Source organism: Phoca vitulina, unplaced genomic scaffold (assembly GCF_004348235.1).
Source record: "Phoca vitulina isolate PV1807 unplaced genomic scaffold, GSC_HSeal_1.0 scaffold20, whole genome shotgun sequence".
Lineage (NCBI taxonomy): Eukaryota > Metazoa > Chordata > Mammalia > Carnivora > Phocidae > Phoca > Phoca vitulina.
The window spans coordinates 8,727,115-8,752,912 of record NW_022589723.1 but is presented as its reverse complement, the minus strand read 5'-3'; the positions used below and the strand labels follow the sequence as shown (position 1 = coordinate 8,752,912).

General features: G+C 43.0%; 1 protein-coding gene across 10 annotated transcripts in view; it reads right to left on the bottom strand.

The window, feature by feature from the left end:
* EIF2AK4 (eukaryotic translation initiation factor 2 alpha kinase 4) overlaps positions 1–25,798 on the bottom strand; it is a 106,616-nt gene that overhangs the window by 36,757 nt on the left and 44,061 nt on the right. For all 10 annotated transcript variants that reach the window (XR_004301074.1, XR_004301073.1, XM_032418040.1 and 7 more), the window contains 11 exons: positions 20,696–20,802; positions 19,858–20,015; positions 16,200–16,651; positions 15,632–15,695; positions 13,163–13,246; positions 11,503–11,625; positions 9,003–9,107; positions 7,112–7,166; positions 6,235–6,314; positions 3,292–3,393; positions 1,819–1,872 (listed from right to left, as the gene is read on the bottom strand). Coding sequence is in view for 8 of the 10 variants with exons in the window: in XM_032418040.1 (XP_032273931.1) it covers positions 1,819–1,872; positions 3,292–3,393; positions 6,235–6,314; positions 7,112–7,166; positions 9,003–9,107; positions 11,503–11,625; positions 13,163–13,246; positions 15,632–15,695; positions 16,200–16,651; positions 19,858–20,015; positions 20,696–20,802 (1,384 nt within the window). In the remaining 2 variants the exon portion in view is untranslated. The remainder of the gene's footprint in view (positions 1–1,818; positions 1,873–3,291; positions 3,394–6,234; positions 6,315–7,111; positions 7,167–9,002; positions 9,108–11,502; positions 11,626–13,162; positions 13,247–15,631; positions 15,696–16,199; positions 16,652–19,857; positions 20,016–20,695; positions 20,803–25,798) is intronic.

Here is a 25,798-nt window from a genome sequence, read left to right as displayed (position 1 = left end):
AATACTTGAGATCAGAAACATCTCAACTTTTAGGTCAATCTTATTAAGTATCCTCTAATTATATGTTTTTAATACACTCTCTCCCAGCGGCCCTCCCAACGCCTACCTCTGTCTTATGCTGAAATTAACACACATGTAAAGAAGAAATTAACACACATAAGAAAGGAACTGACAGGATACAGCTTTTATGAAAAGCTATATTAAAGTAAACTGGTAAAAATAATACCCTATTCAGCAATACAGACCCCATTACACTGCTCTCTTTCCGTTGTGGAGCAACACTCGTGTTATTCAGTATAGAAGCACTTTCTAGGCTGCCTCCTTTCAGATAAAAAGCAACGACCGTGATGTACTGGGGAGCAGGGGTTGTGGTCCAAGGACCAAGTCATTCCAGCCCAAACACACGGAGTACGTCCCTGTGAGAGGCGAGCGATCATTATCGAGAGAAATGGTTTGTACAGTTGCTCTCGTGTCTATAGCTTAAGAAAACAGACCCCACAGCTGCCAACATGTGGGACTACTGAGTAAGACTGACCGTGTTACAGGGAGAGGCTATGAAATGAACATTTATTCATGACATCCGGAAACACAGGAAACAACTCCGTTCAAATCAATGATAACAGGGGCGCCTGGGTGGCTCAGCTGTTAAGCGTCTGCCTTCGGCTCAGGTCATGATCCCGGGGTCCTGGGATCGAGCCCCGCGTCGGGCTCCCTGCTCTGCAGGGAGCCTGCTTCTCCTTCTGCCTCTGCCTCTGCCCCTGCCTGCTTCTCATGAATAAGTAAATAAAATCTTTTAAAAAAACCTCAATGATAACAGCTAACTAAAGAAGCAGAAATGTAACACAGTGTATTATCCGGTGGTCCTTCACTAACAGAACAGACGAGGCAGAACGGGTCCTTCTCGCCATAAGTAAATGTCATGTTAAATACTACCGAATTATAGGATGCCAGTGCTGATATAAATAAAAGGTACTTAATCCTTTTATTTGACAGGTGAGGAAAATTAAAGTCTCGATTAGTTAAGTGACTCGTCCAACCGGATACATCACCAATAAGCAAGAAATTGCAAACTAGTGCCATGCTCTAGCTGGGTTTCTGTCCTCAACATTAGTGATTTAAATAAGGGAGTTTGCCTTGATTATAATTAAGAAAAGTCAGTTTCAGGAATAAATTTCCATACGCCAGGAGTATCAACCACAGAAGGCTTCACCACGACAAACCGCCAAGCATGAAAAAGCAATGCACACCAGAGGCACAAGACACAAATTCACTACCCATTATTCATTCAAATCAGCTGGGTGCCACAGACCCCATGACAGGAGTTACATACACGCATACTCAGATATTTCTAGCACGGAGGAGAAAGTATTTTACTTTAAAATACTATTAACATCAGACTGACTAGTCTTCCCCTTTACAATCTGAGCTACTTTAACTACAAAATGGAACAAAATTATAGTTTTAAATTGTATTTTTCTTTTCTTAAAAAGTCCCAAGATTTCTCTAAAATAATGAAATCTAAAAGCATTCTCTTTTCCTCCAATAGCTAAGCCAAGGTTCCAAACAGCACTTCAAAAGCACAATGAATCACACAAAAGAACCCTGGAGTTTGCTAATTTTCTGTGCCAGTCCTTGGCATTTTTTTTTGGTGTGTTTCAAGTCTAATAACATTTTAAGCATTTCACCTTTTGATATTTTTTCCCCACACTGTTCCCAGGGCACAAGAGAATGAGTGGCAGAAGATGACTAACTGAAAAAGAAAAACAGTGATTAAAACCCAAGAGTGAAGACACTGTAATGAAACCATCAGAAAATTACCTGCTTTGTATGCTCTCCATCATCGAAGTCTTCTGGAAACTTAGGCGAAGTGGGCTAAAAGATTATAATATTCAAATCAGCAAGTGCTTGGCAAACTGCCACAGTGAGAGCATTTATTCCCCAGAGGTAAGAAAATCAAGGACAGAAATGAAAAGGTAAGACTCAAAGTGATACCTTCTTGAAACCCAATGCCCATTGTTCCAAGTACATACATGTTATTTTAATACAAACGTGACCCAAATGACAGACTCGGAGATAGAAAGCATCGGACAAAGTATTTTAAAATCGAATGATTTCAGAGGAAGACAAAGTAACTTTAGTAAACACACAGATGAAGAGGCAAAAAAACACCAAAGCACCAACAAAGAGCAAACAAAAAACATTAATACTGAAACCTCTACCTGCTGAAAAGCTCTCACCTTTCTGTTAAATAAGATCTCAATCATAACATGAACTTGCCAGTTTGGTTTTTTTCTTTTTACAGTTTAGATATTCTTGAAATGAGGGAACAAACATGGATTTTAGACTAAAGAAAGGCACTTCATCCAGGACATAATTCTGTAAGAGCATTCCAAGTCAAGGCAAGGACATGGTATTCACTTCACTTATCTCCAAACTTTGTGAACACCACAGTCCATGCTGTACTGGAAATAATTCAACAGTTTTCAAAAATATCTAGAGGAGTGTTTTCAGTGTCGGCGTAGAGGACTGTAGCTCAGGAAAAAAGAAGGCTCTTCGCATCTCTTGCTCATGAATTGCAAATCTCCATCACCCTCACCTGGACCTTCCTCTCTACTTTCATCCTAGTGCTGTTTGCAGTGGGCTTCCTTGGCCTCATGCACTGGTAACGTTAGTCCCTTGTAGTTTGGGCAATAACTGAGGCAAGGATTAATCCCAAGAGCACAGAGGAAGATTTCACTGGGCAAAAAAAAGTCGAGCGGCTGACATCCTCCTCAGACCCTTTTTAACGTCTGGGCATGGGGGTATTGTTTAAGCATTACCACCACATCCACTAAGTTGGAACCTTTAATTTCTAGAACTAAATATCCATTATCCTTATAACCTATTCCCATTGTTGCAACTATATTGGTATCTACAGAATTTTTGGATCCCTCCTTTGTTTTAAAACCAAGGGAGGGGGGCCGTACCTGGTGGCACAGTTAGTTAAGTGTCTGACTCTTGATTTCAGCTCAGGTTGTGATCTCAGGGTGGTGAGACAGAGCCCCACACCGCATGTGGGGATTCTCTCTCTCCCTTCCCCTTTGCCGACCCCCTGCCCCCCACTTGCACTGGGAGGCACTCTTTCTCTCTCTCTCAAATGAATAAAATCTTAAAAAAATATAGAAATATAGGTAATAGTAAGACTGCCTCTTTCATATTATAAATACCAGAAAAATACCCTGCATTAAATTCTGACGTCCATGCTAAGATTTGGGTGCTGGAAATTGAGGCATTAAAATATCTGATACGTACATCTCTGAGTTGGTTGAGAACAAAGATCCTTTCTGAGGCCGTGACCATGGGGTGATAGGACATCTCAAAGAAGATAATTCCCAGACTGAAGAGATCCACTTTCTAGGGAGTAAAAGGAACTGTATTTAGACAGCCTTGACATGAATATGTCATTTATCAGGGAATTAGACGACGAGCACTGTTAGCCGGAAACAAGTTTGCATAAGGGAAAAACAAGCCACGCCAGGAAAAAAAAAACTTGATTTCTTCTAAAAAACAACAACAACAACAACACAGGTATAAAGTACAGATAAAATATTTGGTACAACGTCTCAACACTTCCCTTGAAAATTCATTGTCACTGGTTTAGCTATATACACAGACATAGAAAATCACTGGCTAAACACTGAGAGTTATCACTAAAGAGCAAGGACAGGGGCGCCTGGGTGGCTCAGTCGTTAAGCGTCTGCCTTCGGCTCAGGTCATGGTCCCAGGGTCCTGGGATCGAGCCCCGCATCGGGCTCCCTGCTCCGCGGGAAGCCTGCTTCTCCCTCTCCCACTCCCCCTGCTTGTGTTCCCTCTCTCGCTGTCTCTCTCTGTCAAATTAAAAAAAAAAAAAAAAATCTTTAAAAAAAAATAAATAAAGAGCAAGGACAACTGAGACCTGTCAAAGGAATCTGCTTTGCACCTTTACAAATCATCTCGAAAGTGGAACGCAGACCAAAACCTGCTGTTGACAGCAGAGGTCAACTGCTGACTGCAAAGCCATACCCATGAAGACAGAAAAATGGCTCCACAGAGAGATCATGTGACTAGTCCCAACAGAACACGGAAATGCAACTAAAAAAGAAAAGGGGCGAGTCCGTGCAGAGTGTCAGGTAGGGAGATGCTGAGGCGAGGATGACGAGCAGAAGGCGGCGTGCCTGAGGTAGCCGGCACAGTCCTGCTGAGGGGAAGACTGTTCCCGGCCAACTGCTCACAGGCACACAAGCCACGTTCAAGGGCAACTCTGGCATGAATTTGGACTCAAGGATTAGTAGGAGAGACTCGTGACCTCCCAAGCCTTAAAAACAAACATCTGCTGTGGCATTTCCTACACATTGGCTGTAGAAAATGTGAAACATCCAGAGAAGCACGAAGAAAAACAGCACTCACTCATCATCCCACTGCTCAAGGATATTTACTACTGTATGTCTGAGATAGCTGCCCCCTGCCCCGAGGTTTTTTTAAATGCGCGCGCGTGCGCGCGCGCACACACACACACACACACACACACACACACTAAAACTAGAACCATACATTTTGTAACTTTTATTCCCTTAAGGTAGCATGAATATTTTTCATTTTTCTAAAACATGATTTTAATGACATACTGTACTCAATTACATGGAAGTCTCATAATTTATTTAACCATTCATTTTTAAACACCGGTATTTTTCACTGTTCTAAATAATGCTGTGATGAACCCTTCATACACATCTTTTTGGATGTTGTTGTTTCCTCTGGGTAAATTTCAAAGGGGGTAAATGCTCAGGCAAAGGGTTGAAAGAGCCTCTAAGAATTTCCTAACATCTTGCAAACTGAACTCCGAGGAGCTCCCCCCCGCCCACCGTGCCCTGCCCACCACGCCCGCTGGGTATTTGGTGGTCTGTATAACTCCATGTCACTGCCCAGCGCTTCTTGTCAGAACTGAAACCCATCCTTGGGTTTCACCGTGGGCCTTAAAATTATGCTCTGATGTGAACTGCCTGCCTAACATATTTTTGAAATTTAGCTCTACACTCTCACCCTAAGGGATCCCATCCGGTCTCATGGCTTTAAATCCCACCCGTGCGCCGATGACTCCCAAATGGATACCTCTGATTCGGACCTTTCTTCTGAACTCAAGTCCTGAGCCTTCAATAACCTACTGGACATCTCTAACTGGATCTCTCATCAGGCATTTCCAAATTAACATGCCCCCCCAAATGGAATTTTCCTTCTGTCTCCTCCTCTGTCTCTCCCCATCTTGGTCAATTAGCCTGCTCCCAGCTGCTCCACCAGAAACCTGAGCACTGTCCTATCATCCTTCCTTTTCCCAACATCTGCTCCACCAGGAATGCCTGGCAACTCCCCTCCACGTCTCTTACTCGAGCACACATCTCCCCATTGCTACTGCCACCACTCTGGTTCCAGCTAGCAGCCACCCCGCCTGATTTCCGCAAAGCCTCCAGCCGCAGATGGAGCAAACTCTCTTGCTCAAGACCCTGCGGTGGCTCCCCGTGCACACTCCTTACCATGACTAAGCTGGCCCTGCATCATCTGACCCCGGTCTTCCTTTCCAGCTTCACTTCATGCCTCTCTCCCCCATCACTCACCACGCTGTAGCTGCTTGGACGTTCCTTTTGATCATCTCCAAGTGTGAAGGGAGTGCTCACTCAGAGTTTTCTCCTTATGCATGCTATTTCTTCTGCATACCCTTTTTTCCTCAGCTCCCAACTTCATGTGGCTTTCCCTTCTTTATCTTTAAAGCCATCCTCTTGGGGAAGCCTTCTCTGGTCAGTTTATCTGAAGATGATGCCCCTATTTTTCTCTGGTCACTGGCGTCCATTTCTTTTCTTAACAATTTGTGATTATTTTATTTTTTTCACTTGTTTATTGCCTGTTTCATCCACCAAAGGCTAAGCTCCCCAAGGGCTGGAATAAGACACCTGTCTTATTAGCCAACTGTCCTGTTCTCTGTATTCCTGGGGCCTAGCTTAGGACCGAGATTAGTGCAAATCCTCTTTGGATGGATGGACTGTAAGGTCCTTAGCAACAGGGCCAGCTTCAGAGGAATCGTCAACTCAATATAAGTGTGGATATCTATCAAGGGAATGAATGTTCCCTATTGCAGTTGGTAATTAACACCAAACGCTGTGATCTTGATGTCTTACTACTATCTCCCTCTTGAGACCTCCCCTTCCCAGAAAGCTTCCCCTTTACCTGGTTGTACGTGGGTCTACTGCTTCCCTGGACCTCTGGGCTTACATATAAAGCAGTACCAACCATCCCAGTCAAATGACCTGCGTGGAACAAGACAAAGGGAAACCTTTCTCATAATGGGACTTAAGAGGTAAGGCAAATTTTTATTTAAAAAGGGGGGAGGGAGTTCTTAGGAGTGAGGCATGATCTGTTAACTGTTCACTGCCTTTAGAGGAAGCAGCTGCATGCATTTCACCGAGGGATTAACCCGAAGTCACGTATGGCCACAGGAGGTCTTTGCTGTTGCAGAGGGGCGGTACAGAGAGAAGATCCCAGACGTCCCAGGTCATGAGGTAACCTCACATTACTGTGTGGGGCCAAAGTGTAACTCTATCCATGAGAGCCAATTATTCTAACTGAAGCTCTAATTTCTTGAAATTTCGAGGAACAGTCAATATAGCGAAGAGGGGAAAAAAATTAAAGCATGTTCATGATTTTGTTAATTTAATGAGTAATTGTAATCTGCTTTAGAATAAAATCTTTACAGATGAAAAACAGGTTTCGGATTAAGAAATTTTGTACTATGTGGCATACTTAAAATTTTCCTAAGAGAACAGATCTTATGTTGAGTGTTCCTGTCACAAAATTAAATAATAATAATAATAATAATAATAATTAAGAGGGCAGGAGGAAACTTGAAGGTTATGGATATGATAGATTGAGGTGGATGGTTTCATGGGTATATATGTATCTCCAAGCTCCTCAGGTGGTATACATTGTATTTGCAGTTTTTTTATGTGTAAAAAAAAAAGAGAGAGAAAGAGAGAAAATAAGGGAAGAAAACCTTTGTGGTCTGCTTTTTAATCCATTAATTGAATACACAGTCTTCTGGATTTACCTGAGGGGTCTGATTTAATCAAGTGATCTGCCGTATCATCTTGCTTGCCGTCAGCCTAAAAAAATACAAGCCAGCCAACTATCACTATTAAAATGTTACGTTATTCCACAGGAATGGCCTCTCGATTTCTAAACCAAGACTGATTGAAAAATTACACACAGAAAACAGAGTAACTACAATAATGCTTTTTCTGTGCTCTAAAAGGTTTTAGTTTAGTTAGCCTGCTAACACGGGACTCCCTGGAAACCCCCCCGAGATCAAGAAGGTGAAGAAAGGGCACCTCACGGAGGAACTCCTCCTTCAGGGCAGAAAGCCCCAAAAGAGAAACCAATTTATTTTCACACTGCGAATGCCAAAGCAGAATCTATTTACTAGGAAGATTCAGAGCATATTAACAACCACCACAAACTCACTTTCTAACTTTCCCACTGCTGTTCCCTGATGTGGGTCCATATTTATTCCTCTTTCCTAGAGGCTGGTCACCAAATCTTCTCCACTGTCACTGCCAGCCCCTCACAGGTGGCCTTGCCTTTCTCAGCTGTATCCGTGACAGCACCATCTCACATACTACCCTGAATCACCACTCCACGGGCTCCTATCCCAGGCACCACCATGCGTAACAGCATCTTTCACATTCTCAACGGCAGGCACTATTCCGGGGGCTTTACCTGTACCCTCATTTTATCCTGCTGCCAACTCTCGGAAGTAGGTTGCGTCATATAGTTGAGGTACCGAGAGGTTAACTAACCTGCCCAAGGTCACAACACAAAGAAGTGGCAGGGAAAGGATTACAGCCCTGGTCAGGGGGCCTCCTCAGCCTGGGCCTTTACCTACTCACTACTACAGCCTCCAGATATTAGGTTAAATTCTTTGGTTTGGGGATCAAGATCCCCTTCATAAGGCCCTTCCTTGGTCTTAGCACTCTTCAAAATGCCCCGCTGTTCTGCTCAGGACCACGCCCTCACTGTCCCCCTTCCATTTTCTCCCTCTCCACTCCTAACCTCACCTTACAGTTTTGTCCCTATGGTTGTTCTTACCACTGATCTAAATTTCTGACCACCCTTAGAATTAATGGTGTGTACTAGAGATTTTGTGCCTAGTAACTCTGACTTATAAGACTCTTCCTCTGGCACTTAAGGCCTGCCACCCATAAGACTCCCTAACTTTCCAGCATCCTCACTGCTCCCCTAACGCTTCACAGTTTTAACCAACCAGACCACATGCTGGCCTCCCAACAGTCATGTCTGTTCACCCCAGGGCCTTTGCTTATGCTGTTCTCTCTCTTTCAGATCTCTTGCCCTGGTCTGCCTTCAATCTCAGCCTGCTGGACTCCCACCCATCCTTTAAGGCCCATCCAAAATGCTCATTTCTTTATATTGCCTTTCTGGGTCCTCATAACCACATGTCAATTTTCTCCTGCCTTTTGCTCTTATATCACTATTTCTCTCACTCCACATTATTTTAGCTTTGCATGTTAAACAACTATTCTATAATGATGTCTAGGACTAGTTCTTCTGGTGTTCCATGGTTTTTTGAGCTCTATTTCCTTAAACTAACGAAAAGCCCCTCAAGGGTAAAGCATCTAGCCCAGTGGCTGGCATGGTAGACCAAACGACCAAATTATTTCATAAAGTATTATATGCCTTTGACCTAAATATCATCCACAAACCAATAATTTTACGTCTCTCAAGTGGAACATCCTCACTACAATGTATTCATCCTTTCAAAGCCTTAAGCATCATTTGTGGCTCACCCCTTCAGACTTGCAGAATTTCCTGGGGATTACAGAGCAGAGTTCAATCAACTCATAACCATGAAAGTGTTGCAAGACAGGATAATCAAGGCACCCGGGTCCATTTTTTAGGCATAGTCTAATCTGAAAAATACTCACAGTGAAGGCTAGATGGTCTGTTGCTAAACCAAAATCACCTATCTTTACATGGTCATCGGAGTCCAAAAAAATGTTGACAGGCTTCAAATCCCGGTGAATCATTCCCTGATGGAAGAGAGCAAAGAACTGTTTCCCAAGCACAGTTTATGGTTCACCTGTTTCCTCATTTCAAAGGCCAACCTTTGCAGATGCAGATGAGGTCTTCTCCCTCACACTGGCCCAGACTGTCTTGGCCTCTCCACTTGCCCCTGACTGTCCTGCCAATGACCTTGCCACCATCTCCCCATCCACCTGCTGGTGGTCCTGGAGGAGGTCAAACCCAAATGGTTCCCTGGCGGCATCCAAGGGCTCCCTCCACCAGGTTCCCAATCTCTTTCTCTCTGTGGCATCACAAAACCCTGCTGCATCTCTGGTTGGGGAGACACACACCATTTTCATTCCTTCTCCTATTCCTCTCTTCACACTATTTCCCCTGCTTCAAAAATTCTTGTTTTCTCCACTCACTTGAATTGTGCCAACAGTTCCAAGTGCCAACTCCCCTACAAAGCCTTTCAGAGTGATTCTAATTCAACTTGCAACCCCAGCACACACATAAGTGCTCAATGATTAACTGTTACATGAACTTGGCTTTCTGCCCTTCCTAATGGCATCCTTATGATGCTTACTGTCTCAGGTACTGTAATATAGGAAATAATTAAAAATAATAAAAACACTTTATTGTATGATCTCTTTACTGTTACATGAAGGTAAATTTTGGCTCCTTCAAAAAAGAACAAGTCCCTCTCAAGTATGGGGTTTGCTATATGCTTGTGCGTGTCTGCATTTCTAGATGTGGCACAGCATTACATACCCAGCAGATGATTAGCAGATGCTGAGCAAATTAAGATGTAGAGGAAGAGTGCACGTGCGCACAGTTCTAGTACCCCGGGTGATACCACAGTACACAGTTCTAACGGCCATCATTAGAATTCATTTTGATTTCCAACCCTGCAAGCTTACCCCACCAAATCATTTATAAACTAGGTGTGTAAATTACAGTCCTGGCTTTTTAGTATAAATGTAGGACGGTGAAAACATTCTAAGGTTAAAGAAAATTATGCAAAGGAAAAAAACGTATTTACAATGCCCAATGCATTAGATAATCCCATTTTTAAAATGTAAGTAGTGTTTCATCCTGAAGCTAGATCCATTAGCGTTTACATTGTCATGACAATTTCTAGCTTTATAAATTGTGCTGAGCTGTGTTTCTCAGTCTCATCTCTACCCTTGCTAGATGACTTTCTGGCCGTGGTCCTAGGAAGGACAGGACTAAGCCAAGTAGAATCAAATAACTGGGCCTTTATTAATCACACTCACTTTATTCTAAACAACTCAAGGAATCGCCCTTGCACTTTATGTGTGTTGAAACATTTCCGCTTAACCCAGAGGTTGGAGAACTCTTTTTCTAAAGGGCCAGATAAATATTTTACATGTTATGGGCCATACAGTCTCTGTCACAACTATTCAACCCACGGCTATAACACAGACACAACCGTAGGCAATATGTAAACAAACAAGCATGGCCCTGTTCCAATAAAACTTTATCGTGGACACTCAAATTTGAATTTCACAGAGTTTTCATGTATCATGAAATATTCTCCTTTTAATTTTTTTTTTTTTTATGATCCTTTAACAATGTAAAAGCTAGGGGTGCCTGGGTGACTCAGCTGGTTAAGCAACTGCCTTCGGCTCAGGTCATGATCCTGGAGTCCCGGGATCGAATCCCGCATCGGACTCCCCACTCAGCGGGGAGTCTGCTTCTCCCTCTGATCCTCCCCCTCTCATGCTCTCTGTCTCCCATTCTCTCTCTCAGATAAATAAAAAAAAAAAAAACACCAATGTAAAAGCTGGGCATCTTGGTATCTCAATGAATTAAGTATTCAACTCTTGATCTCAGCTCAGGTCTTGATCTCAAGATTTTGAGTTCAAGCCCTGCACTGGGCTCCATGCTGGGTACGGAGCCTACTTAAAAAATGAAAAAAATTTAAAGAAAATGTAGGGGTGCCTGGGTGACTCAGTTCGTTAAGCATCTGCCTTTGGCTCAGGTTGTGATCCCAGGGTCCTGGGATCAAGCCTTGCATTGGGCTCCCTGCTCGGTGGGGAGCCTGCTTCTCCCTCTCCCACTCTGCCTGCTTGTGCTCTCTCTCTCTGCCAAATAAATAAAATCTTCTTTAAAAAAATGTAAAAGCCATTCTTAGCTCACGGGCTGTATAAAAGCAGGTAGAGGCTGGTTTGACCCCATGGCCACGGTTTGCTGACCCCTGTCCTAACCTTCAATCTTTTCGTTGAACTTTGATACCTTATACTATTTTGTCTTTTGACATGTCTGACCTATAAAAATAAATTTCAATATGCCCATAACTTTCCCTCTGTTTCTGTTTTTCTCCAATCTCACAATATTTTTTTGTCATAAGTTTTAGATAAACGTAAGTTTTCAGGCATGAAATGTTATAAAGTTTACTTTCTCATGGATATATGCCAGTCCATCCAGAATCTCTCGAAAAAGCCTCCAGAGTCTGATGGTGTCCTGATACAGCCCCTGGTCAATGGTGTCACGCAAAGTGCTCTTCTCACAGTACTCCATCTGGGGACAAGAACAAATCAGGCAGCATTTGATTGTATAGGGTTTCAATTAAGGTAGACAATGGCAATTAATGTAATCCTCCATTTTAAAACATGTGCCGTGGATTTTAAGTAGTTAAAGGCAAGGCTTAATTTTTTTTGAGAAAAGAAACCAATAGTATTTGAAAAATTGGGGGGAAAGAGGCATTATCACAGCACCCCAACATAACCATTTTAATTTTTATTATTATTATTCATTAAAAAATAAGACTTGTTTAAAATTTTTATCATAAATAATTTATTTTTCAAATAATGAAAAAACAGAATTAAGTAAAATTTTCTTTTACACGATTGTTTCCAAACCCAAATTTCCAAGAAAGGCTAATTAAAAATCTAATGATGTCGGGGCGCCTGGGTGGCTCAGTTGGTTAAGCGACTGCCTTCGGCTCAGGTCATGATCCTGGAGTCCCGGGATCGAGTCCCGCATCGGGCTCCCTGCTCAGCAGGGAGTCTGCTTCTCCCTCTGACCCTCCCCCCTCTCATGCTCTCTGTATCTCATTCTCTCTCTCAAATAAATAAATAAAATCTTTAAAAAAAAAAAAAAAAAAAAAAAAAAAAATCTAATGATGTCTAGAGCCTTTCTCGTTTATACTTTGAATTATCGACAATGACCTTCAAGTCTAGAGCAAAACATTATAAATATCCAGACATCCAGGAGAAGGCTCTTTCTCACCCCTTCTTAAATATTAATGTATCAGAAAACAATGCAGTATCATTTACATCTTCAATCAGCACGTAGCCTTTGATTTATGAAACTGGCCTATGGGTTTCAAACCAGTGCCAGAGTTGAGATTTCTCATGAAGAAGGATTTCACTGTTTTTAAAGAGAGGACCATCCCCTCACGCTCTGAATAACCACCTGCAGATTCTGACTCATCCTCGAGCCCTCACGAGGGCCGGTGACTCCCAGACTGTGATCCTACCACACCTCCAGACTCACCTCCCCTGTGTCCTTCTGACTCATAGCTGTCCAGAGACTGAATGCACGGAGTACAGACTTAACAGTTAGTGGTTTAGAGGACAAATGCTTTATCCTGTGTGTGAGTGGTACCTCAGAGATACTTATATTATGGAATAATTAAAAGCAGCCACCTAATTAGTCTCTTTGGAAACACTACCCTTGTCTGAGGCTCCGCTTCTGGCACATACCACTGTTTCTGACACTTAAAGATCTGCCTACTTACCGACAGGACTGCAAATCCTCATAAGGCCCCATGGCCCTATTCACCTGGCGGGGAGGCAGAGTGTTCTTAAAGATGTGATTTCTCTTACTCTTCACAAGTCACTGAGATGGCTGGATGCGCACAGAATGCGACAAGAAACTTGCCTGAGCGCTGTGACTGGGGGACCCAGGATGAGAACTTACACGGCCTGAGTCCGGAGCCCATAACCAACGCCCTAGGCCATCTCCTGCTACTTGCTCTAGCCTCCTGCAACATCCCCACGAGCGACCACGGGGAGGGGCTGTGACCCGAGCCGCACGCACGCCAGGGCCTCACCTGGATATAGAGGTAGTGCACGGCTTCGACGGCCGCCGATGGCTCACTTTCATGGCAACTGCTCTTCCCACTGCAGTCTTCATCCTAATCCAAGAGGAGCGCGGGAGAACTCATAAATGGGAGCTGAAATGGGACATGACCATCACCATCCTCAATTCCTTTGTGCCCGCCCCGCCACACACCCGGACATCCTGTCGCCTCAGAGGGGAGGTCTGAGCAGAACGCAGCCACTGTCCTTTAGATGCTTCCAGCATTAAAAGGCAGCTGCGCTATTACCTGAATCTACTGTATAGTTTACAGGTATGTCACCATATAGCATAATGATGGGGGCAAATAAGAAACAGGTAGGTATTACAGTTGTGCGATCTACAGGAAGATTCCAAGTCAAGTCCATTCTTTCTTACCACAGGTACCTTTCTATGGGTAAGAAAGGAAGAATGTGTACAGGCTAATATTTTAAGGTTTCAGACTTAATGGAATACCTTTCTTTGCTGGTAGGCTTACTTTGGAAACAGAAGATGAGAGATCCATCTTTAGCTAAATCAACTTAAATATGATGATATTACCAAAAGGCACACCGCCCTCTGGGCTGTACCACTGAGGGAAAAGCACCCGGCTGCCACTTAACTGTGACTGATCTTCTGGAATGCTTTTCCACATGGCTAGTCTATTCTTCCCCTACAGCTCATTTTCTTACTCTTGTCCCTTTTTTTTTTTTTTCCAGTTCTTTTGGGGATGCCTGGGTGGCTCAGTTGGTTGAGCATCTGCCTTCAGCTCAAGTCATGATCCCAGGGTCCTGCGATCAAGCCCCACATCGGGCTCCCTGCTCAGTGGGGAGTCTGCTCCTCTCTCCGCCTGCCGCTCCCCCTGCTCGTCTCTCCAATAAATAAAAAAAATAAAGTTCTTTCATTCTTCTCATAAACGTTTTTAAGTATTTCCCCTCAACACCACCACCTGGGGAAAAAGGACTGGCTGAGGAAAAAGCATTAGGTAGCATTTGATGGTTTCTGATTTACAGTTTGTTTGTGGAAGCATTTCTCAACATTTTTCCTTTAGCAAAGGAAAAAAAAAGCCCCCCTGTTCTGCAAACAATCAAGTTCTACTCCTGAATCATTTACATACCCTGGGGATTATCTGTAGAAGACTGTTAATCTCTTGGAGGCTTCTACTCATCAATTAGAATGCCCCTGGGATGTTGCCCTTAACTGAGCAAAACCTGGATTATAAATTTGGTGCTCTCATAATAATTAAATGCATAACTAATGCTAAAATCAAAGCAGTTGGTTATAATTTATAATTTTTTAAAAGATTTTATTTATTTATCTGAGAGAGAGAGAGAGCATGAGCGGGGTGAGGGGCAGAGGGAGAAGCAGACTCCCTGCTGAGCAGGGAGCCCAAAGTGGGACTTGATCCCGGGACTCCAGGATCATGACCTGAGCCGAAGGCAGATGCTTAACTGACTGAGCCAAACAGGTGCCCCTATAATTTATAAATTTAAACCAAATGGACTTTAAGGTGCTTTTAATAAAAAAAAAGGGGGGGGGGGGAATTACTTCTAAAAAATGCAGGGGAATACATTCAAACCTTCAAATTAATTTAAGTGCTTATCTAACAGGGTATACATGTAGACTTTTCTTTATCTACTATGAATACAGCCTTATAACTGCTTGTAATTCTGCTTTTATTTCTGGAAATACAGTCATGGCACTCAACCCCCTCTCATGGAAGTTTCCTCTACACCAACGATGGACACTCCTAGTTGTCAGTGCCATGCACCAGCACTCAGGGCTCTGCTGGTCTGGGCAGAGGAAGATGCAGAACTGAGTGGGGTCCAAGGCCTGGAACAGTGTTTTTCAAACTTTTCAGACCATGGTCCACACGAAGAAATGTATTTTATATCACACTCAGTTCACATACTCACGTGAGACATGGTGTACAAACAGGTTACCTTTCCTAGTGTGATGCATGGTCTCCACTCTTCCCTACAGCACTAAAATGGTTGTGGCCCTGAAAACTGATTTCATAGCCTGTTACGGGATCATGACTCAGTGCTAAAACACTGTTCTAGATGATGGTTTATCAGAATAAATAATCTGGATTAATTGGTCATAGAGGCCAACAGAACTTTACAATAAGGCTGTTTAATTACTTAAATCGATCCCTATCCCCAACCACATCAAGTTCCCCCAAATCTTCTAGGAGATGGTTTTCAATTAAAGAAACAAAACAAAACGAAAACCAGCATGTCAATTTACTCCTCTCTTCTAAAAGCAGTTATGTTCGGTTATGTGGACAAATTAAGGCCCATAAATAAACACAGGTGTAGCATATACATTAAATAATCATGTTTCTGTATCTGCCTATCAGAGTGAGGCTTTACTGTTCCACCTGGGGCTTCTAACAACAAATACTTGTTTTCTTACATGCCCACCCCTGATAAAACGGTGTAATTTCTATTTATATATTTACCTGATTCTGACTCTTACTGTTCTCATCTTCAAAGATGATATCACTGTCAGAATCTGAAGCAGGTCTTAAAAAGAGAAACGGAGAAATACTAAAGAAATCAAATTCCCTATTATAATTCCATAGCTAAGAGTTAAGATCAACTGTATCCAACTGGATAGGATGAAATCAAACGAGGAAAGTCAAGACGGATCTGGGTGGCTTCTGAGATGCACAAACTTTAGGATTGTAATTCTTGACTTTTTAGAACGGCAGTTGGCCCTATGTCAAGATTCCAGGTTAGTTTTTAAATGTACCAGAGTTGGAAGCCCTTATCCAAAAGAATGCTCTTTAAAAACTTTCTATCAATGGTACTAAGATGATGAGGTATTGAAAGGAATTTCTATTTTTCCTTTCTCCGGGGTTTGGATTTTGGAGATCTTTTAAAGACTGTAGGGAATAAACCCCTTTGGACTGAATCTGGTTCCTCTCTAAACACACAATTCTGTACCTCAACATGGTGACAGCCTGGGTTTCTAACAGAATCCCCTCTCCCGGGGCGTGGGCCTTGCACCCCCGCTGATGCTCTTACAGGAAGGGTTGGGGGAAGACGCCCTCGTGCTCGTCCTCATCGTCGTCCTCGTCCTCGTCGCTGCTGGAGCCCGGGCCGGCGGCGGGGAAGCGGGCGCTGGCAGAGCGCTCGCCCGACGTGCTCCACTCCACGGAGCTGAGGATGGGTGGGGGCGCGGCGGCCTCCAAGCTGCCTGGGCCATCGGGGCCACTGTTGTGCGCCGGCGGCTGGGACGAAGCTCGCCCATCCCGTGCCTGGGGCCGTGAGTCCGAGTCTGAGTCCAGGGGCAGCACCCCCGGGCCCACCGGCCGCTCATATCTCTCGATCCAGGCGTTGTAGTAGCGCACGATGTTCTCATGGTGCAGGCGCGACAGCAGCGTCACCTCGCCCTTGATTCTGCGGAAATGCCTGCTGGCCGGGTTGATGGGGATGCGCTTCACCGCGTAGCAGCAGCCGTCCAGCTTGTTCTGCACCTGCCGCGGGGAGGGGGAGGGAAGGAACCCGGTGCCCGTCAGCCACTGGGAGCCTCGCAGACCAGCATTTGTAGCCTGTCACCCCATGCCCTCCCAAGGGGAGCCCAGAGTTCTCAGTGAGAAGCAACAGCTACAGTCGAGAGCCACATAGTTCGACTTCTTACACTGGATAAAGTCTTGACTGCCGAAATCTGTAGGAAACATCTCACCCCAAACGACACCTATATTTAGTTTAACAAGAGACCTGGAGAAAACATGACCTCCATTTTAATCATTAATTTTACCGACAATTACACTCCTGCTTTTCCAATATCACACCTGATATCTCAATTCTAAGAAATTATTATTTTAAGCCTGTTTAAAAAATACTAATTATCGGGGCGCCTGGGTGGCTCAGCCGTTAAGCGTCTGCCTTCGGCTCAGCTCATGATCCCAGAGTCCTGGGATCGAGCCCCGCATCGGGCTCCCTGCTCCACGGGAAGCCTGCTTCTCCCTCTCCCACTCCCCCTGCTTGTGTTCCCTCTCTCGCTGTCTCTCTCTCTGTCAAATAAATAAAATCTTTAAAAAAAAAAAATACTAATTATTTTTGGGGCACCTGGGTGGTACAGTTCCTTAAGTGAGGACTCTTGGTTTTGGCTCAGGGCATGGTCTCAGGGTCATGAGATCCAGCCCTGTGTCGGCTCCGTGCTCAGCAGGGAGTCTACTTGAGATTCTCTCTCCCTCTCCTTCTGCCCCTCCTGCTCATGCTCACGGTCTCTCCCTCTATATCAAATAAATAAATCTTTAAAAAAAAAAAAAAATACTAATTATTTTCTAAAGTCAATATGAGGTTTCAGAATTTTAGTTTCTCTCCAAGCTTTTTTTTTTTTTTTTTTTTTTACACTTCAAGTCACTAAACACAAATTAAACTCCAAAAATGTTAATCTGAATACAACTTCTAATTCCGGACTTATCAAGCAGTGTAAACTTGGGCAAATGATTTAATTTCCTTGAAACTCCATTTTCTCATCTGCATGTACACCACTCCCCTCACCTCAGAGGTGACAGACTTTAGGATAAAATGTGTGAGGTGAGTAAAGCACTTATGACCAAGACCTCACTGAGCAACGGGCTCAGTAAAACGAGACTGGTATCAACACAATTACTGCCCATTGATTTTGTTTGTACTAAGATGTTTGTTACTAAGATTTATAACTGATGATATGTTTTAAGACCAGAATAATGTGATTAAGAACACAATAAAATAAAGACAAGTAAAATACAAAAGAAAGTTTCAAAGTCTCCACAACCTGCACAGAGACCCTTTCTCCTGGGCAGTCACAGGATGCCACTGGGTTGACTGAAGTTAACTTTTACAAAATTCTGCTCATGAGAACATTCCGGACCCAATATGCAGGTCAACTGAGGTGATGAAAAGGAACAACTCCCATGGGCAGAGGGAGGAACTAGTTGATTACAAAATACAAAATAAAGCATCATTCTCATAGGTTTCGATTAGAATGAGAAAGGACTACTATAAAATTTGAGTTTCAGATTACCTTTGTGTGGAAAGTGGCAAAAAACCATGCTTTTGAGTAGAACAGATAGAGGTATGAATGCTGATTTATCTCTTACTGCATGTAGGTAACCTCATACAAATTATGTAACTTCTCTGAAGGTCAGTTCCCTCATCTGAAAAATGGGGATAATACTTATTTCGTAATGTCATGAAACTGAAAGACAAGGTTTGTGAGCCACCTGGCACAGAACCTGAAATATGGAACGTGCTCCAAAAAGCTATGGCCCGTGTTCTTTTACTGCTACAACATTAATAGAGTAGGAAACAGTGGTTAAGTCTTGGCACTGTCTTCGACCTTGAGTCTCAGAACACATCACGAATGCCTGGAGTCACTGACCGGGGTGTGGAGCTCACTACACTGCAAACTCCCAGGGATTCACTTATTACAGTGGAAAGGTGCCTGAACCATAATGGGGCCAACTGCTCATGAAATGCCAGATGACTGAACAGAATGCCCTACCCTAACCTGGAAAGAGAGATGGAATGTGAGGGCTGTGGCCTCTCAGAGGGAAAAACCACAAGAGAATTTAGGAGCTTAAATTACTAGACGTTTTCATTATAATGAGCCTACTCATCATTTTTAAGTACTTGTAAGGAAATGGGAGTTTGATAATGTCTCATGTTCAAGAATTGAAAATACAAACAAGTTAAAGGACCTGATCAAAATTACGGCGTGAGTTAAAGGAATAATATATACATCAATCACCCACTCCCCTGAACAGCACTGGGATTACCCAATCAAGATATCTGCCACAGTAGGTCTATTAACCACCTAACTATAATGTCTATACTTGCATGAAGAAAGTTGAAAATTTTCCATGATCCTCTAACTTCCTTTTGGAAAACTTAAGATTGTCTTCCTGTCCCTGATTACCACAGAAAAACTTTTTATTTTTTGGGTTGTTGTAAAAGACCTTCCACAGTAATACCAGTAACCCTTCCTAATAACACTCTCAGAATCCTCAACAGGCATAAATGCCCTCTTGATGGTGGGCCATTCTATTCTGTGAAAGGTAACATGTCTTATATGGATTTAATCAACAATATTAGCCTGGGCCTCCTAAAGTCAAAATACTTAAATTACACAAGAACAGCTGAAATCTCCTTCTCAAAGGGCAGGTAATCATAAGTCACCCAAATAGACCAGAAAGCAGAAGAGAAGACCTAAGAACAGCACACCTTCATAACGCACCACTGATTTTCTTTCTCAGTAACAGTTGGAAAGTGAAAGCCACTGAGACCATCTGGAGCCATTTCCCAGTGAATTCCACCTCAGCTCTAACCTCGCAGCCCTTTTATCCACAGCACCTCTAAAAGCAAACGGGACAAAAAGGACAATTTTCTTTCTGAACCACAGCACAGCAAAATGGTCTTCACGTAGAGGGCCCGGCTCCACTTGAAGCCCTGGGATAATCATGTGGGTTTCACGTTAATGCACTGCATCAAGCAAGGAGGAGGAAATGATGCGTTCTTAATGTGTCCACTGTGACTTTAAGTAAAGCCTTTAACTCTGCGAAGGCGACGAAGATCATAGTTTCAAATGGTCATATTTACTTCTCTCCCCACTCTCAAAAAAGAGCTCCCTAAGTCTGCGGAAAGGGAACCAAGAAGGAACTCGGAAGGGCCTGGGCACAACTCCGCAGCACACCTTGATGACAGCTCCGAAGGCTCCTTTGCCGAGAAGCTGTAATTCTTCAAACTCAATGAAATACCGGGAAAACGGTCTCTGTGTCTCACTGAAGAATGCGGAACTGGGTAGCTGCTTACTAGGAATAACAGTCTCAACATAATCTTGTCCTCCAGAGTCTGAGACAAAACAAAATGGGAGAGGCAAACAAGGCATCAGAAAAATAGTGAGAGATGCAAAACCCAACAGCACAGCCAGGGCTGGAGAAGAGGACCCAACCCGTAGTTTGAACAAGGACCTCTTACCTGGCACGGACCCTTCAACACTTTTCTTCACCTCATTCTTCTTCAAGTAGGTAGAATATACCCAGGTTATGGGCGGGGCTAAATCAGACACACACACACACACACACACACACACACACACGGACCACACACAGACAGACACACACACACACAGACACACACACCCACAGTAAAGGAATGACTACTCGATAGAGCCAGAACCCAAACCGGGGTCTCCTGACCCATCCCCAGCTCTACTGAGGTTCCTTAATCTGTTCCTTGAGCAGCAACAGGGAAATCTGCTTCCGTGGCAGTAAGGTGACGGGACCAGAAGGGTACCTGACACTAAGAGAGGTTACCCCAACGGACACTCCAACCGTCGAGGCTGGGAAAACCAGGACGGCAAAACAGTTCTGTGCACACAGTACACATGCAATGAATGGATTTATGCGCAGCTCAGCATAAAACAGATAAAAAAATGATCCAGGCAGTCTGTTCCAGCCTTGGGCTTCTGCGTTCTTTCAAAATAATTTATGTCAAACAGGCTTTCAAGAAAAGAGTGGTAACAGACTCACCTTCAGGACTTTGTTCCAATAAAGACATTTTCGGCTGCGGACTGATAAAGCTGTGTTTCAGCAACTGCTGGGCATTCCATCTTTCCTTGTCATCCAAGCAAACACACCTCAGTGAGAGGGCAGAGAGAATCTCAGCGACACAGAAAATGATCACTGATCTCGTTAATCAAAGGGTTTATTTTTTATTTATGGGTCTATTTTAAGGTAAATACACATTAGAGAACTCATGTTGTTTATGGACCCAAATGCACTCTTAAGTGAAAACACGCTGAACACCAGGCTGGGTGTAAGTGGGGAATCAAAAAATATATAGTCTCTGCAGCGCCTGGGTGGCTCAGTCATTAAACATCTGCCTTCTGCTCAGGTCATGATCCGAGGTTCCTGGAATCGAGCCCCGCATCAGGCTCCCTGCTAGGCGGGAAGCCTGCTTCTCCCTCTACCACTCCCCCTGCTTGTGTTCCCACTCTCGCTGTGTCCGTCAAATAAATAAATAAAATCTTTAAAAAAAAGACAAAAAATATATAGTCTCTAGGAAGACTTACCTCATGGAAGAATTTCTTTTCACGGGTTTAAGATAGCACAAGTTACGAATTTTCTCGCCCACTAAATAGTTCAGTGACTTGCCATCCTACACTAAGCTTCTCCAGGGACCAGTGAAAACCAAAGCTTTCCAAAAGAAAAGCAAATCTGATGGCTGATGCAGGGTGGGGGCCCAATACGACAAACTTTGGATGAAGCCTGTTCATGGTATGATGTAACTTGGTAACAGTTACAGACTACTTTTAAAAAGTCCCACATTTTATCATATACTTCTTTTCATTCTCATTCCTAGAACCTTGTTTCTAATAAGTGTAAGTCATTTTTGTTCTTTAGTGAAGACAAGCCATACCTTTAACCCAGTGGTTCTTAAGGTGGGGTCCCTGACCAGGAGCATCAGTACCAGTATGACCTGGGAATTTGTTACAAATTCTATTCTAACCCTGTCCTAGTAAATCAGCAACTTTGGTGGTTTGGGCAGTAATCTGTGCTTTACCCTGCTGTCCAGGTGGTTTCTGAGAACCACTGTTCTAACTAATCTAAACTCTTTGACTTTTATGACAATGACCCAAGTAGCACCACTTGGTGGCACTTGACCCTAATTACCAACAATGAATTTAAAAGAACCAACCAACTTTCACTTATTTGTGGAACATAAGGAATAGCATGGAGGACATTAGAAGAAGGAAGGGAAAAATAAAGGGGGAAATCAGAGTGGGAGACGAGCCATGAGAGACTATGGACTCTGAGAAACAAACTGAGGGTTTTGGGGGGGGTGGGGGGGATGGGTTAGCCTGGTGATGGGTATTAAAGAGGGCATGTATTGAATGGAGCACTGGGTGTCATATGCAAACAATGAATCATGGAACACTACATCAAAAACTAATGATGTGGGGCGCCTGGGTGGCTCAGTGGTTAAGCGTCTGCCTTCGGCTCAGTTCATGATCCCAGGGTCCTGGGATCGAGTCCGCATTGGGCTCCCTGCTCAGCAGGAAGCCTGCTTCTGCTTCTCCCTCTCCCTCTCCCACTCCCCCTGCTTGTGTTCCCTCTCTCGCTGTGTTTCCCTCTGTCAAATAAATAAATAAAATCTTAAAAAAAAAAAAAAAAAAACTAATGATGTACTGTATGGTGACTAACATAACATAAAAAAAAAAAAGCCAACCATCATTGTGAATTCTGTACTTATCACCTGTAGCTATAAAGTGGTGGCAGTAACTACCTTAAAGGGTAACATTATATTTTTTTATGTCAGCACTAAAATGCAAAGCACTCCTAATTTCATACCTTGAAAAGGACAAGATCACAATAAAAGCATTTGTGTAAGATACTGGTTTTTTCCCCTAAATTTAAGATTATTTTTAATTACATCAGTAAAACAAAAAAAGTGCAAACATTAAAACATTACTGATTATGATAAAGTCTTTGACTAAATCCCCATCTCTCTCCAATTCCTCTCCTCTCCTTTAGTGTCTGTCATTCCAGCCTTGTTCTACGCATTTAACACAGTCGTATAAAAGCTAGTTTTGTTTTGTGGATATATTGTGGATATATATTTTTTTATGACATCATCTTATATTATCCTCAACTTGCTTTTTTCATTTGCTCATGTAAAAGATTCTATACACAATTCCACTGGTGGAGGGCTGTGGGGGAGGGGGGCCACCAAGCAATTCTCGAATGCCAGCTGGGTGGGTATCCTACAATTCAACTCAATTCTGACATTACCTACCTGGAGATAGCATCAGATCCCACAGGTTGAGGGCTCATTCCTTTAAGACTGCCCCCCAACCCCTTGAAGATGCCAATTGCAACCTTGCCTTCAACCAACCAGCTAGAGACCAAAGATTCCAACAACCCCCTCCTTGGGTTCAATTGGTTTGCTAGAGTGCTTCACAGAACTCAAAGGAACATTTTTTTTTTTTACTAGATTACCAGTTTCGTATGAAAGGATATAGCTCAGGAACAGCCACCTGTTCCTGCAGAGAAATGCAGCACCTCTATGTGTTCACCAACCGGAAGCTCTCCAAACTCCATCCTTCTGGGTTTTTATGGAGGCTTCATTATATAGGCATGATTGATTAAATCACTGGCTACTGGTGATCGATTCAATGTCCAGCCCTTCTCTTCACCCCACAGGTCGGGAAGTGGGACTGGAAGTTCCAGCTCCTCTCTATTCATGGGTCTCATGTCAGTTCTCCAGGCAACCAGCCCTGTTCCTCAGGTGAGTTCCAAAACTCACCTCATTAACATAAAAAGAGGGAATGGTTTTAAGAGCTTGGTGCTGGCCAGGCACATGACAAAGCGTCATTAAGTCTGTGTCTCAGTTATGTCAACTGCAAAACGTTAGTAAGAATAGCAAATAGAGAACAAACTGAGGGATGATGGGGGTGTGTGGGGGATGGGCTAATTGGGTGATGGGTATTAAGGAGGGCACTTGTGACGACCACTGGGTGTTATATATAAGTGACAAATCACTAAATTCTATACCTGAAGCCAATACTACACTATATGTTAACTAACTGGAATTTAAATAAAAACTTAAAAAGAAAAAAAGAAAAAAAAAAAGAAGGCATTGTTTATTGGCCTCAAGTTTCCAAGCCAAAAAAAAAAAAAAAGCTCTGTGCTTGAAACAGGGGTGAAGACCAAATATATTTATTATAAATCAGTTATTACACCATGTGTCTTAGAGATCTTTCCAAGCCCAGTACTTCAAGATCTCTTTGAGCTTACCAGAACTTATTCACATTATATACACATTCTCCTATTGTTGGTCATTTAGATTATTTCCAGTTTTTCACTTGTACAAAAAAATGCTGCAATGAACATCCGTATACACATCCTGTTGGGTTTCTGAAGTCCACGGTCACCATAACTCAACTGCAACAGTAATCAAGAAAATTTTAAAACCTACCTAGAATGAATTGTATCTTTAAGAGATTTTATAAGCCACCAGGATCTCAGTTAAAAAGATGAAATTTTCCGAGCCAATCATTTTGGCACCAGAGTAGCTCTAAGCAGCAGAGGCAAATGTTACATCCAGCTCTGAAAAGGGATGAAATGCCTGGAAACTTCCCCGTCAGATGCACTGTCCTCTACGGAGGATGCTGGTGCCACCCAACACTGCCTCAGCATAGGCCCCTTCACAGGTGTGAGTGAGCTCACTTAGTCCTCACAGCCACCTCGGGAGGTAGGCAGTGCTCTTATTATTAAATCACTAAATGAAATTATTAAATCAAAATGATCCATTTTACAAGGACAAACCTCAAGGTAGAGAGTTTAAGTACTCAGTGAGGAAGAGGTAAAGGTGGGACCTGGATCCAGCTGTCTGGCTCCAGGCTGGGCTCTTTCCTATCAGAGACTGATATGAAGCAAAATCTTTCTCCAGAGGATATTCACCAAGAAGTAAAAAGACAACTACAAATGAAATGTTGTTACGCTTATGTTGTTCGTGAATGATTTTCTTTCTTTTTTTTTAACTGAGGCTGGACAGCAAAGGAAGTAAAATAATACTGTGCGGGCTCCTCCTTCACCAAGTCGTCCATCAAACCAATCTAGGATGAGAGGAATACACAAAAAAATCTAAAGAACAACCATGTTAAACAGAGTACGAAATAGTGCTGATCTCAAGTTCAACACGCTTAGAGCGTTGAGCGATTCTCTAAGAAGAAAACTAGGAAAGTTTTAGCTACTGAGTCTGTCATTTTGCTGTTAAATGTGAGAGATACATTGCACATAAACTTCCCAGTGTTGTTTTTTAAAAAATACATAATGCTATTTGCTAAATTACCCTTGACCCATAAAGGGCCGAAAGCAAAAGGTGACATTTTGAAGAATGAAATGAGTCTATCAATGGTTCTGTCACCATATTTCCATTGATGTCCGTTTAGCCAACCTCATCCTCAGGGTGCATTTAAATAAATATTTTCAAGTTCTATTGCATTTAAGAGAAATTGCAAAAGATTTCTTTAGAAATCTTAAGATGTTTATATACTTGGAGAACACAGTTTATAAAGAATCAAAGTTGGCCTCTTCCCACGACTGTACATCATGTCTGCTTCAGCTTTACACAGAAACTATCTTATTTAAACAGAAGTGCAGTTACTTTCATTTGTAGGATGTAGATAATGTAGGAAGTGGATAAAAGTGAATGGCTGGGAAAAAGAAATAAAGTGAGAAACAAGACAGAGTGCTGGGAAGGGAATAAACCAGGCCAGCTCAACTTCCACAGGAAAGCTGGACCAGGGGTGTGCCTGGAAAAACCCACAGTGAAGGGATCTTATTTCTCATTTAACAGAGAAACTGAGAGAACCTCGGTCTGGCTTGGACAGGGCTGAGAGGCAGGGCTAAGCTGGAAAGCACTGAAGGGAAGGACCTGGACAAAAACTTTAGGCCTAGGTGAACCTTTCATAAGGATTCTCTCAAAGCAGTCAGACTTGGCTCTGCAATGAAATGTGCACCTGGAATTTACAGGTGTCGAAAATCCTATGGCTCGTGCGAGGAAGTCACTGCTCTCGATCACCTGGCTGAATGAGACATTGTTAAAGAAGAACGGTTAAGAAGGGGGTG